This window comes from Bombina bombina, chromosome 4, assembly GCF_027579735.1.
Source record: "Bombina bombina isolate aBomBom1 chromosome 4, aBomBom1.pri, whole genome shotgun sequence".
Lineage (NCBI taxonomy): Eukaryota > Metazoa > Chordata > Amphibia > Anura > Bombinatoridae > Bombina > Bombina bombina.
Window position 1 is genome coordinate 404,882,430 of NC_069502.1, and position 14,729 is coordinate 404,897,158.

A 14,729-nucleotide genomic window follows, 5' to 3' on the forward strand; every position below is an offset into this window, starting at 1 on the left:
ACCCTGAGGAACTTGTTTAGACTCTTGAGGTCTAAAATTGGCCTAAAAGTTCCCTCCTTTTTTGGAACCATGAATAGGTTGGAGTGAAATCCCTGACCCACTCCCAGATCGGAGAGGTCTCTTACACAATGTAAGAACGCCTCTCTTTTTGTCTGGTCTGCAGATAATCTTGAAAGTAGGAACCTTCCACTGGGAGGAAAACTTTTGAAATCCAACTTGTATCCCTTGGACACAATTTCTAATGCCCAGAGATCCTGAAAATTTCTAATCCAGGCTTGAACGAAGAAGGAAAGTCTGCCCCCTACCAGTTCCGATCCCGGATCGGGGGCATGACCTTCATGCTGAATTGGATTCAATTTCTTAGCCTGTTTTCCCTTATTCCGAGGCTGGCTGGATCTCCACGCAAGCTTGGTTTGATCTTGTTTGACAACGGAAGATGAAGAACTTCCCCTGAAATTACGAAAGGAACGAAAATGACTCTGGCGGCCCTTCGTCTTATTTCTCTTATCCTGAGGGAGAAAATTAACTTTACCTCCCGTGATGTCAGAAATAATTTCCGATAGACCAGGGCCAAATAAGGTCTTTCCTTTATATGGAATAGCCAAAAGTTTGGACTTAGAAGAGATGTCCGCAGACCAAAGCTTCAGCCATAAGGCTCTGCGGGCCAAAATAGAAAAACCTGATATCTTAGCTCCCAGTTTGATAATTTGAAGGGAAGCGTCTGTGATAAAGGAATTAGCTAACTTCAGAGCCTGTATCCTATCTTGAATCTCATCCAAGGATGTCTCCTTTCTGATAGCATCAGACAGGGCGTCATACCAATATGCAGCCGCACTGGTGACGGTAGCAATGCACACGGCAGGTTGCCATTGTAGACCCTGGTGTACGTACATCTTTTTGAGCAGGTCCTCTAATTTCTTGTCCATAGGATCTTTGAAAGCACAACTATCCACTATGGGGATAGTAGTTCTCTTGGCTAAAGTGGAAATAGCCCCTTCGACCTTAGGTACTGTTTGCCAAGTTTGCGTGATAGAGTCAGCTATGGGAAACATCTTCTTGAAAATAGGAGATGGAGGAAAAGGAATACCCGGTTTCTCCCACTCCTTAGCAATAATCTCAGAAGCTCGGTCAGGAACTGGAAAAATATCAGACGAGGAGGGAAGCTCGAAATATCTGTTCAACTTACTGGATTCCTTAGGGACAACCACAACCGTGGAGTCTCTATCATCTAAAGTAGATAAAACCTCCTTAAGCAATAGACAGAGGTGTTACCTTAAATCTAAAAGATACCATCTCAGTATCAGCGAAAGGAAGTACCCCCTCAGAATCTGAAATCTCTCCATCAGATGCTACCACAGCTTCTTCCTCCTCAGTAAACTGAGAGAAAGACTCCGAACCCGCAACAATTGGATCAGAAAGGTTTCTTACTGAATGACTTGTCTTTCTCTTACTTTTACCCTGCAACATGGGAAAAGCAGACAGTGCATCAGAAATGGTAGAAGACATGAGAGATGCAATGATGAGCTTACATCAATCATCAGGGAGGAACAAGGGGTTCCTTAGTGATGAGAGAGGTATCCAAAATAATTCAGTGGGCGGAGACTCACTCTTGTTGTCTGTCGGCAATCCACATCCCAGGGGTGAACAACTGGGAGGCGGACCTCCTGAGCAGGCAGACTTTCCATCCGGGGGAGTGGGAACTCCATCCGGGGGAGTGGGAACTCCATCCGGGGGAGTGGGAACTCCCTCCAGGGTTTTTTTCCAGCCTGATCCACAAGTGGGGGCAGCTGGAAATAGATCGGATGGCATCGCGTCAGAATTCCAAGCTCCCGAGATACGGATCGAGGTCCAGGGATCCCCAGGCGGATATATAACCAGTACCCGAAGGAGAATGAGAACTCTGGCCTACCTGCTTGCAAGCCCAATGAGCTAGCACCTATGTCGCAACATAGGGTCCCTGAAACAAAAACTGGGTCATCCCGAACCAGTCCATCGGATCATAAGTATTCAGACATCCAAGAAGGATCCAAGACAAGAACTCCAGACCCGGGACCCAGAATCGTCCTAAAACGAACGACACCCTCAGGGAACACAAGATACCCCGTCTGAAGCAATCAGACCTCACAGGGAATGAGAACCAGGAAACCCGGAGAACGGGTACAGGACTCACTCATAATTCCGAACCCAAAGGGAAGAGAACACCCTTAGCCGGAGGTCAACACCCCCCCCCCCAACAAGGTACTAGGCCGCAACAAAGTGACACAATTTCTCTAGAGCCCAAAGGCAGCACTAAGGGAAATGAAAACAAGAACAGAGTCACCCGAAAGAAAGTAGAAGAAGGGCTAGTCTCCATAATCCTTTCAGATTAACATTCCAAAGGACCACACCCAAGGGATAAGAATGCAAAGCATCCCGAACCCAGGCAGAAAAAACAGAATTTATGTTTACCTGATAAATTACTTTCTCCAACGGTGTGTCCGGTCCACGGCGTCATCCTTACTTGTGGGATATTCTCTTCCCCAACAGGAAATGGCAAAGAGCCCAGCAAAGCTGGTCACATGATCCCTCCTAGGCTCCGCCTACCCCAGTCATTCGACCGACGTTAAGGAGGAATATTTGCATAGGAGAAACCATATGATACCGTGGTGACTGTAGTTAAAGAAAATAAACTATCAGACCTGATTAAAAAACCAGGGCGGGCCGTGGACCGGACACACCGTTGGAGAAAGTAATTTATCAGGTAAACATAAATTCTGTTTTCTCCAACATAGGTGTGTCCGGTCCACGGCGTCATCCTTACTTGTGGGAACCAATACCAAAGCTTTAGGACACGGATGAAGGGAGAGAGCAAATCAGGTCACCTAAATGGAAGGCACCACGGCTTGCAAAACCTTTCTCCCAAAAATAGCCTCAGAAGAAGCAAAAGTATCAAACTTGTAAAATTTGGTAAAAGTGTGCAGTGAAGACCAAGTCGCTGCCCTACATATCTGATCAACAGAAGCCTCGTTCTTGAAGGCCCATGTGGAAGCCACAGCCCTAGTGGAATGAGCTGTGATTCTTTCAGGAGGCTGCCGTCCGGCAGTCTCGTAAGCCAATCTGATGATGCTTTTAATCCAAAAAGAGAGAGAGGTAGAAGTTGCTTTTTGACCTCTCCTTTTACCAGAGTAAACAACAAACAAGGAAGATGTTTGTCTAAAATCCTTTGTAGCATCTAAATAGAATTTTAGAGCGCGAACAACATCCAAATTGTGCAACAAACGTTCCTTCTTCGAAACTGGTTTCGGACACAAAGAAGGCACGACTATCTCCTGGTTAATGTTTTTGTTAGAAACAACTTTTGGAAGAAAACCAGGTTTAGTACGTAAAACCACCTTATCTGCATGGAACACCAGATAAGGAGGAGAACACTGCAGAGCAGATAATTCTGAAACTCTTCTAGCAGAAGAAATTGCAACCAAAAACAAAACTTTCCAAGATAATAACTTAATATCAACGGAATGTAAGGGTTCAAACGGAACCCCCTGAAGAACTGAAAGAACTAAGTTGAGACTCCAAGGAGGAGTCAAAGGTTTGTAAACAGGCTTGATTCTAACCAGAGCCTGAACAAAGGCTTGAACATCTGGCACAACTGCCAGTTTTTTGTGAAGTAACACAGACAAGGCAGAAATCTGTCCCTTCAAGGAACTTGCAGATAATCCTTTCTCCAATCCTTCTTGAAGAAAGGATAGAATCTTAGGAATCTTTACCTTGTCCCAAGGGAATCCTTTAGATTCACACCAACAGATATATTTTTTCCATATTTTGTGGTAAATTTTTCTAGTTACAGGCTTTCTGGCCTGAACAAGAGTATCAATAACAGAATCTGAGAACCCTCGTTTTGATAAGATCAAGCGTTCAATCTCCAAGCAGTCAGCTGGAGTGAGACCAGATTCGGATGTTCGAACGGACCTTGAACAAGAAGGTCTCGTCTCAAAGGTAGCTTCCATGGTGGAGCCGATGACATATTCACCAGGTCTGCATACCAAGTCCTGCGTGGCCACGCAGGAGCTATCAAGATCACCGACGCCCTCTCCTGATTGATCCTGGCTACCAGCCTGGGGATGAGAGGAAACGGCGGGAATACATAAGCTAGTTTGAAGGTCCAAGGTGCTACTAGTGCATCTACTAGAGTCGCCTTGGGATCCCTGGATCTGGACCCGTAGCAAGGAACCTTGAAGTTCTGACGAGAGGCCATCAGATCCATGTCTGGAATGCCCCACAGTTGAGTAATTTGGGCAAAGATTTCCGGATGGAGTTCCCACTCCCCCGGATGTAATGTCTGACGACTCAGAAAATCCGCTTCCCAATTTTCCACTCCTGGGATGTGGATTGCAGACAGGTGGCAGGAGTGAGTCTCCGCCCATTGAATGATTTTGGTCACTTCTTCCATCGCCAGGGAACTCCTTGTTCCCCCCTGATGGTTGATGTACGCAACAGTCGTCATGTTGTCTGATTGAAACCGTATGAACTTGGCCTTTGCTAGCTGAGGCCAAGCCTTGAGAGCATTGAATATCGCTCTCAGTTCCAGAATATTTATCGGTAGAAGAGATTCTTCCCGAGACCAAAGACCCTGAGCTTTCAGGGATCCCCAGACCGCGCCCCAGCCCATCAGACTGGCGTCGGTCGTGACAATGACCCACTCTGGTCTGCGGAAGGTCATCCCTTGTGACAGGTTGTCCAGGGACAGCCACCAACGGAGTGAGTCTCTGGTCCTCTGATTTACTTGTATCTTCGGAGACAAGTCTGTATAGTCCCCATTCCATTGACTGAGCATGCACAGTTGTAATGGTCTTAGATGAATGCGCGCAAAAGGAACTATGTCCATTGCCGCTACCATCAAACCTATTACTTCCATGCACTGCGCTATGGAAGGAAGAGGAACGGAATGAAGTGTTTGACAAGAGTTTAGAAGTTTTGTTTTTCTGGCCTCTGTCAGAAAAATCCTCATTTCTAAGGAGTCTATTATTGTTCCCAAGAAGGGAACCCTTGTCGACGGAGATAGAGAACTCTTTTCCACGTTCACTTTCCATCCGTGAGATCTGAGAAAGGCCAGGACTATGTCCGTGTGAGCCTTTGCTTGAGGAAGGGACGACGCTTGAATCAGAATGTCGTCCAAGTAAGGTACTACTGCAATGCCCCTTGGTCTTAGCACCGCTAGAAGGGACCCTAGTACCTTTGTGAAAATCCTTGGAGCAGTGGCTAATCCGAAAGGAAGCGCCACGAACTGGTAATGCTTGTCCAGGAATGCGAACCTTAGGAACCGATGATGTTCCTTGTGGATAGGAATATGTAGATACGCATCCTTTAAATCCACCGTGGTCATGAGTTGACCTTCCTGGATGGAAGGAAGAATAGTTCGAATGGTTTCCATTTTGAACGATGGAACCTTGAGAAACTTGTTTAAGATCTTGAGATCTAAGATTGGTCTGAACGTTCCCTCTTTTTTGGGAACTATGAACAGATTGGAGTAGAACCCCATCCCTTGTTCTCCTAATGGAACAGGATGAATCACTCCCATTTTTAACAGGTCTTCTACACAATGTAAGAATGCCTGTCTCTTTATGTGGTCTGAAGACAATTGAGACCTGTGGAACCTCCCCCTTGGGGGAAGCCCCTTGAATTCCAGAAGATAACCTTGGGACACTATTTCTAGTGCCCAAGGATCCAGAACATCTCTTGCCCAAGCCTGAGCGAAGAGAGAGAGTCTGCCCCCCACCAGATCCGGTCCCGGATCGGGGGCCAACATTTCATGCTGTCTTGGTAGCAGTGGCAGGTTTCTTGGCCTGCTTTCCCTTGTTCCAGCCTTGCATTGGTCTCCAGGCTGGCTTGGCTTGAGAAGTATTACCCTCTTGCTTAGAGGACGTAGCACTTGGGGCTGGTCCGTTTCTACGAAAGGGACGAAAATTAGGTTTATTTTTGGCCTTGAAAGACCTATCCTGAGGAAGGGCGTGGCCCTTACCCCCAGTGATATCAGAGATAATCTCTTTCAAGTCAGGGCCAAACAGCGTTTTCCCCTTGAAAGGAATGTTAAGGAGTTTGTTCTTGGAAGACGCATCCGCTGACCAAGATTTCAACCAAAGCGCTCTACGCGCCACAATAGCAAACCCAGAATTCTTCGCCGCTAACCTAGCCAATTGCAAAGTGGCGTCTAGGGTGAAAGAATTAGCCAATTTGAGAGCACGGATTCTGTCCATAATCTCCTCATAAGGAGGAGAATCACTATCGATCGCCTTTACTAGCTCATCGAACCAGAAACACGCGGCTGTAGTGACAGGGACAATGCATGAAATTGGTTGTAGAAGGTAACCTTGCTGAACAAACATCTTTTTAAGCAAACCTTCTAATTTTTTATCCATAGGATCTTTGAAAGCACAACTATCTTCTATGGGTATAGTGGTGCGTTTGTTTAAAGTAGAAACCGCTCCCTCGACCTTGGGGACAGTCTGCCATAAGTCCTTTCTAGGGTCGACCATAGGAAACAATAATATGGGGGGAGGGACGAAAGGTATACCGGGCCTTTCCCATTCTTTATTTACAATGTCCGCCACCCGCTTGGGTATAGGAAAAGCTTCTGGGAGCCCCGGGACCTCTAAGAACTTGTCCATTTTACATAGTTTCTCTGGGATGATCAAATTCTCACAATCATCCAGAGTGGATAATACCTCCTTAAGCAGAGCGCGGAGATGTTCCAACTTAAATTTAAATGTAATCACATCGGGTTCAGCTTGTTGAGAAATTTTCCCTGAATCTGAAATTTCTCCCTCAGACAAAACCTCCCTGGCCCCCTCAGACTGGTGTAGGGGCATTTCAGAACCATTATCATCAGCGTCCTCATGCTCTTCAGTATCTAAAACAGAGCAGTCGCGCTTACGCTGATAAGTGGGCATTTTGGCTAAAATGTTTTTGATAGAATTATCCATTACAGCCGTTAATTGTTGCATAGTAAGGAGTATTGGCGCGCTAGATGTACTAGGGGCCTCCTGAGTGGGCAAGACTCGTGTAGACGAAGGAGGGAATGATGCAGTACCATGCTTACTCCCCTCACTTGAGGAATCATCTTGGGCATCATTTTCAGTGTCACATAAATCACATTTATTTAAATGAGAAGGAACCTTGGCTTCCCCACATTCAGAACACAGTCTATCTGGTAGTTCAGACATGTTAAACAGGCATAAACTTGATAACAAAGTACAAAAAACGTTTTAAAATAAAACCGTTACTGTCACTTTAAATTTTAAACTGAACACACTTTATTACTGCAATTGCGAAAAAGTATGAAGGAATTTTTCAAAATTCACCAAATTTTCACCACAGTGTCTTAAAGCCTTAAAAGTATTGCACACCAAATTTGGAAGCTTTAACCCTTAAAATAACGGAACCGGAGCCGTTTTTAACTTTAACCCCTTTACAGTCCCTGGTATCTGCTTTGCTGAGACCCAACCAAGCCCAAAGGGGAATACGATACCAAATGACGCCTTCAGAAAGTCTTTTCTATGTATCAGAGCTCCTCACACATGCGACTGCATGTCATGCTTCTCAAAAACAAGTGCGCAATACCGGCGCGAAAATGAGGCTCTGCCTATGATTAGGGAAAGCCCCTAGAGAATAAGGTGTCTAAAACAGTGCCTGCCGATATTATTTAACAAAAATACCCAGATTAAATGATTCCTCAAGGCTAAATATGTGTAATATATGAATCGATTTAGCCCAGAAAATGTCTACAGTCTTAATAAGCCCTTGTGAAGCCCTTATTTACTGTCTGAATAAAAATGGCTTACCGGATCCCATAGGGAAAATGACAGCTTCCAGCATTACATCGTCTTGTTAGAATGTGTCATACCTCAAGCAGCAAAAGACTGCTCACTGTTCCCCCAACTGAAGTTAATTCCTCTCAACAGTCCTGTGTGGAACAGCCATGGATTTTAGTAACGGTTGCTAAAATCATTTTCCTCATACAAACAGAAATCTTCATCTCTTTTCTGTTTCAGAGTAAATAGTACATACCAGCACTATTTTAAAATAACAAACTCTTGATTGAATAATAAAAACTACAGTTAAACACTAAAAAACTCTAAGCCATCTCCGTGGAGATGTTGCCTGTACAACGGCAAAGAGAATGACTGGGGTAGGCGGAGCCTAGGAGGGATCATGTGACCAGCTTTGCTGGGCTCTTTGCCATTTCCTGTTGGGGAAGAGAATATCCCACAAGTAAGGATGACGCCGTGGACCGGACACACCTATGTTGGAGAAACATCCCCTAAGCAAAAAGCTTGGAAAAAGACAACACCTCCTATCGCCCCTGATATGGAGACGACTAACTCCCAAAGGAAGACAGAACCTCACAGCCTTCACTTCCTAATTAAGTGGCCAAAGTCGCCACAAAAACCAGACGAAGTCCAGAAAGTCTCGACCCAAAGGAAGAGAACCACTAAAAGGAATAAGTCCTAAAAGGACACTTCCAAAGAGACTATGAAAGTCAAAACCGTAAGAACAGCGGTATGAAGGACCTAAATCCTCCAAGCCTCCAACCCACAACGGGAAGAACACTCCAGTCCCGAAAAATGTGGAAACGACTGAGCATGTCTCCGCGGATCTCAACGGAGTGCTGGCCCACTAGATTGAAAGGCGAATGAAGACTGAACCAATCCCCCATGCCCCTAAGCAACCACGGACCCTCAAGTCCTCTCAGGATGCTAGTTGAAGCTTGTAAAACAAGACAATCACGGAATCATATTGTGATCACTGGGCGCCCTTACCGGACCAACCGGACATAAAAAGGTGCCATGTGTCTGAACTAGGCCTCAAAGACAGAAGGATGTGTACCCAGTCAGGACCAGCCTGAAACCAAGGGCCCCAGCACTGTCAAGGCCACATAGAGTCCCCCCAATGATGGAGGGATAAAGAACAGTCAGACAGACCTTTGTAAACAGAACAAACAAAATCACGAGTATCAATACCAGAGAAGAAAGTTCCCAAAGGAAACATCACACCCCAACATGAGCTTTAAACCAAATAAAAGATAAGGCAACCCGTAGGTTATTGCCCAGGAAGAACAGACAGACTCGCAGGACCAGCCCAACAGGGGTCCGAGACTTCCAAGCTCAGAACTGGAAAAGGATACACAAATAACAAAGACTATAAGAAGATTACTTCATCTCCTTATGTCTATGTATGCAAGCCAGTTGAAGAGTAAGACTGAGAATCACCCATTAAGTGCCCTGGTTAACGAAACACAGACAATATCGTAAGTACACTCCAGGGAGGTGCAGATGCGCCAGCGCCAAAGATAAGGCCATGCGGAACCGTGTCGTAACCTCCGGTGTAAACAGGCCACACTCCCTAGAAAGGATAAGTAGAGATTGTGTTACCTGCATGCGTAGTAAGAATTGATGGTAGGGAACTCGTCTGGTAAGAAATAGCATCCCCAGAGACGGATGGCTCAGTGGGCACCTGATTCACCGATCCTGAGGAACATTACAGAGCACTCTAAAATGGCATTTGAAACATAACTGATGGGCATGTATCAGACAGTGAATAATAAGGGGAGGCTTAAGTCTGAAATCATAAACAACTTCTTTAAATGTTTATAACAGGGTAGAGAAACAATGTCATGTAATGACAGTTTATTTAGTATTAGAGAATTGCAAGACACCATTTGTTCTGATGAGATTCAGAAACGTTTTCGAATGTCTGTTTTAACAAAACGTTTGTAGATGGAGACCCAAAGATGGAAACAATATTTTCATTTTCCTATTTCTATTATTCATTCTAGAACATACCGATATAATGCGGTCTCCTTTTCTGAGTTCCCCACTTAAATCAGCTGGGCCTCCTGCAAGAATGAAAGAGATAAAGATTCCTTCACCGTCTTCTCCTCCGACAATATTGAAGCCAAGTCCTGTTGCACCTCTGTACAATGCAATCTTTCGTGGCTCCCTAGAAAGAATTAGAATATTTGTCAAGATATTTTGCTGATGTAGGTTTATTTTTCTATATTATCTAATGTTTAAAATAATTATTTCCAATAGAACAAATGGAGACATTAAACATCGAATAGAATTTAGAGTTTCCTAACTCAGCATCTTTCAATGGATATAAAAGTTTTTACAAACTGCACATTTTGAATGTTAAATGGAGTTAAAATAAAGATTCCAGTGTTAAATAAATGTGCATTTTCAGGCAAGCTCCTTTGCAGAAAAACAACTTATTTTTTTTTAAATGTTTTTGTGTTTGATTCATTTAAATAAATGTAATAGATTTCCTATAAGATAGGAACACGTTTTTTAAATAGATTTTAAAATGGACATAAATGTAAAACTGCCGCACCATCCTGTAATTTAAATGCTTTGTGTTTAACTGATACCAAGGCATCCTTTGCATTAAAAAGACATAGTACTCAAACATTTTCCATCATGCATATGTTAAAATATCTATTTGCATGGAAAAAGGGTTACATAAAACTGCTTAAAGGGCTATGCTAACCATATGTTGAAGAACTTGAAAGTGATGCAGCAAAGCTGTAAAAAGCCGATTAGAATATATCAACTGGACATCTCTGCGTAAAAACAAATAATGCTTACATGATAATTTTCTTTTCTTCAGATGGAAAGAGTCCATAGCTGCATTCATTACTTTTGGGAATTCAAAACCTGGCCACCAGGAGGAGGCAAAGACACCCAGCCAAAGGTTTAAATACTTCTCCCACTCCCCTCATCCCCCAGTCATTCTGCTGAGGAACAAGGAACAGTAGAAGAATCATCAGGGTGAAAAGGTGCCAGAAGAACAAAAATTAGGGCCGCCCTGCATAAAAACACGGGCGGGAAGCTGTGGACTCTTTCCATCTGAAGAAAAGAAAATTATCAGGTAAGCATAATTTATGTTTTTCTTCATAAATGGAAAGAGTCCACAGCTGCATTCATTACTTTTGGGAAAACAATACCCAAGCTATAGAGGACACTGAATGCAAAAACGGGATGGTACAAGAGGCGGCCCATTCTGAGGGCACCAGGCCTGAAAACCCCTACCCAACAAAATCCCGCTTTGTCCGAAGCCGAGAACAACTTTGAAAAAGAGGAAAAGAACCAAGGACACTGACCCGCAGATAGTCCACTAGCCTTGCTAGAGACCGCAGGAACTAGACTCGGAGTCAACAGCCTCCAGGAGACACCATCGCCCAGCAGTCGGTCTCCAAACAACACGTCCCTTACTAAAGAAAGGAAACGAGCTACCATAATCTTCCACAGAGAAGGAAAGACACAGAGAAAACATGAATGTACTTGTAAAGCTTGGCTAATCCCCCTTAAGGGACTCAAGGCCATGCTCATCATATCAACCTCGAAAGAAGGAAGGTTGAGTAGACCTCGCCGGTGATAGACTTGCAACCCTCAGTTTGCTACAGTGCAGCATAGCCACAGTGCATTAGTATGCTGAGCTAGCTGTCCAGCTAGCGTAAGGAGCTCCAGACCAACAGAGACCCACCAGTTTCATAGAAACAAGGGGATACAACGCCCAGAGAGAGGATCTTCCCCCAACACAGTGCAACCGCACTCTAAAAAGCAACTGAAGACGAAAGTCCCCAAGTCGCAAAAAGGTAGCTCAGAATACCGAAATATTCAGAAACGAAACCTCGTGCAGCAAGCTCAGAAAGGTCTGACGAACACCTGAAGCAAAAACACTGCAGTCATCTAAAGACTCTGAAACTTAAATACTTACAGGGCAACTAACCAGCGGATAACGTTGCAGGCTATCTAAGAGCCGCCAGTCCTTCCCACAAATCCTGAACATGGAGAAAGGAGAAGCTTCAAGAGGCTTACCGTACCACGAATGCTCCAAGGACGAATTTAGCAGAGCAACAGATCTCAGATCCTGCTCCAACACCGGACCAGCCCAAGCGACAGACATATCTGACAGACAGGGGGGACAGAAAGACCCCAAACCACAAGCCCCAGGGAATGGAAAGCAAAAAGGGGGAACTCACCCACCTCAACAGAGCTTGGATGCCAACCGAACCCGCTCCTCCAAAATAAGTCACTCCCAAGGAGAACCCCCTGGGACCTGGAAAAGAGAAAAGTGCAATAGATCCGAAGGAAGACCTGTCACAGTTCTCTTAGACAGTTACTACGTAGAGAGATCAAATTCCAACAGGTGGAACAGAGCCCACAGATACACACAGGGCAGGACATATATCCTCCAGGGGAGGAACCCCAGCTCATAAGGAAGACAAACTATCCCCTCAAAAGGGAAGGGTACAGATAAGAACTGCGTACATGTCCACGAGAAGAAAAAAAAAATCCCCATGAAGAGGAGCACACTCCGTCCGAAGGACAAGTCAGGGCTTAAAGTTGATAACCAGTACCCGAAGGTAGATGTGAACTCTGGCCTTCCTGCTTGCAAGCCCAATGAGCTAGTCCCTATGTCGCAGGGTGCCTGAAAAAACTGGGTCGTCCAAAACCAGTCCACAGGATCATAAGTCTCCAGACATCCAAGAAGGATCCAAGACAAGAACCCTGGACCCAGAATCATCCTAGAATTAAAGACACCCCAAAGAACACAATATACCCCATCTGAAGTAATCAGACCTCACAGGGGATGAGAACGGGTACAGGACTCACTCTTAATTCCCAGCCCAAAGGGAAGAGAACACCCTTACCCGGAGGTCAACACCCCCTCAACAAGGTGCTAGGCCGCGACAAAGTCACGCAATTTTTCTAGCGCCCAAAGGACCCAAGGGCAACACTAAGGAAAATGAGAACGAGAACAGAGTCACCCGAAAGAGAGTAGAAGAAAGGCTAGTCTCCATAATCCTTTCAGATTAACGTTCAAGAGGACCACACCCAAGAGAGAAGAATGCAAAGCATCCCAAACCGAGGCAGAAAAACATCCCCTAAGCAAAAAGCTTGGAAAAAGAAACAACACCTCCTATCGCCCCTGATATGGAGAAGACTAACTCCCGAAGGAAGACAGAGCCTCACGACCTTCACTTCCTAATGAAGCGGCCAAGGCCGCCAGAAAAAATGGACGAAGTCCAGAAAGTCTCAACCCAAAGGAAGAGAACCTCTAAAAGGAACAAGTCCTAAAACGACACTTCCAAAGAGACCATGAAAGGCAAAACCGTAAGAACGGCGGTATGAAGGACCTAAATCCTCCAAGCCTCCAACCCACAACAGGAAGGAACACTCTAGTTCCCGGAAAAAGAGGAAACGACTGAGCATGTCACCGCGGATCTCAACAGAATCACGGACCACTAGATTAAAAGGCGAATGAGGACTGAAATAATCCCCCATGCCCCTAAGCAACCACGGACCCTCAAGCCCTCTCAGGATGTTAGTTGAAGCTTATAAAATAAAACAACAAAAATCATATTGTGATCACTAGGCGCCCTCACCTGACATAAAAAGGTGCCACGTGTCTGATCTAGGCCTCAAAGACAGAAGGATTTGTACCAAGTCAGGACCAGCCTGAAACCAAGGGCCCCAGCACTGTCAAGGCCACATAGAGTCTCCCCCGAGATGGCGGGATAAAGAACAGACAGACAGACCTTTGTAAACAGTGCCACCACAAAATCGCCAGTATCAATTCCAGAGAAGAAAGTTCCTGAAGGATACATCACACCACAAATTGAGCTTTAGACCAAATAAAATTCATCCTCACCAGATGAAGATAAAAGATAAGGCAACTCGTAGGTTAATGCCCTGGAAGAACGGACAGCCCTGCAGGACCAGCCCAAGAGGGGTCCGAGACTTCCAAGCTCAGAACTGGAATAGGAAACACAAATAGCAAAGACTATAAGAAGATTACTTCATCCCCTTATGTCTATGCATGCAAGCCAGTCGAAGAATAAGACTGAGAATCCCAAGACCCATTAAGAGTGGGATCCAGCAGCGCCAAAAACATGCCTTCTTAGAACACAAAGGCGCGCCAGTCTATAACGAAAGGTGCAACATACCTCCGTAGGACAAAAGAAAATACCGGCCCCGAAGGTTGACCCCCTGAGGCCCTAAGGGGCAATCACTCCCCCGGAGGGCTGAACTGGACCAGGCGATCCCACGCCTGATGAGCCCCGGTTAACGGAACATGGACAATATAGTAAACACACTCCCGGGAGGTGAGGTGCAGATGCGCCAGCGCCAAAGATATGGTCATGCGGACCCGTGTCGTAACCTCCGGTGGGAACAGGTCACACTCTATAGAAGGATAAGTAGTGTTTGGGTTACCTGCATGCGTAGTAAGAGTTGGTGGTAGGGAACTCGTCTCATGGAAAATAGAATCCCCAGAGGCGGATGGCTCAGTGGGCACCCGATTTCCCGATCCCGAGGAGCAGAGCACTCTAAAACATCATTTGGAACATAACTGATGGGCATGTATCACCCGGGCCAATTCATATTCTTCGCAAGAAGTAGAGTCTGAATCAGAGACATCATCTCCAAAAAATCAGAATCCTCCATAACAGGGACACTGAATTAAAAAATGGACAAATAAGAAAAATCTAAACGGCACCTTACACCCCCAATGGCTGGGGCACTCACCACCTACAGAGAACCAGACACCAGCGGACCAGGATTTGTCTGTCACCACACGGTCAGGAATGCGGAAATGGAGTCACAAAGTAAACCTTGCAGTTCATGCAAAAGCACGCCCGACCGTAAAGGCCGCGTCACTAGACATAGGCCGTTATGTTCCAAAATAGCCAT

At 45.3% G+C, this 14,729-nt stretch overlaps 1 protein-coding gene across 1 annotated transcript in view; it reads right to left on the reverse strand.

The window, feature by feature from the left end:
* DLG1 (discs large MAGUK scaffold protein 1) overlaps positions 1-14,729 on the reverse strand; it is a gene marked incomplete in the record, with an annotated part of 930,518 nt that overhangs the window by 364,444 nt on the left and 551,345 nt on the right. The window contains 1 exon segment of the mRNA XM_053710194.1: positions 9,819-9,975. Within this exon segment, the coding sequence (XP_053566169.1) occupies positions 9,819-9,975 (157 nt within the window).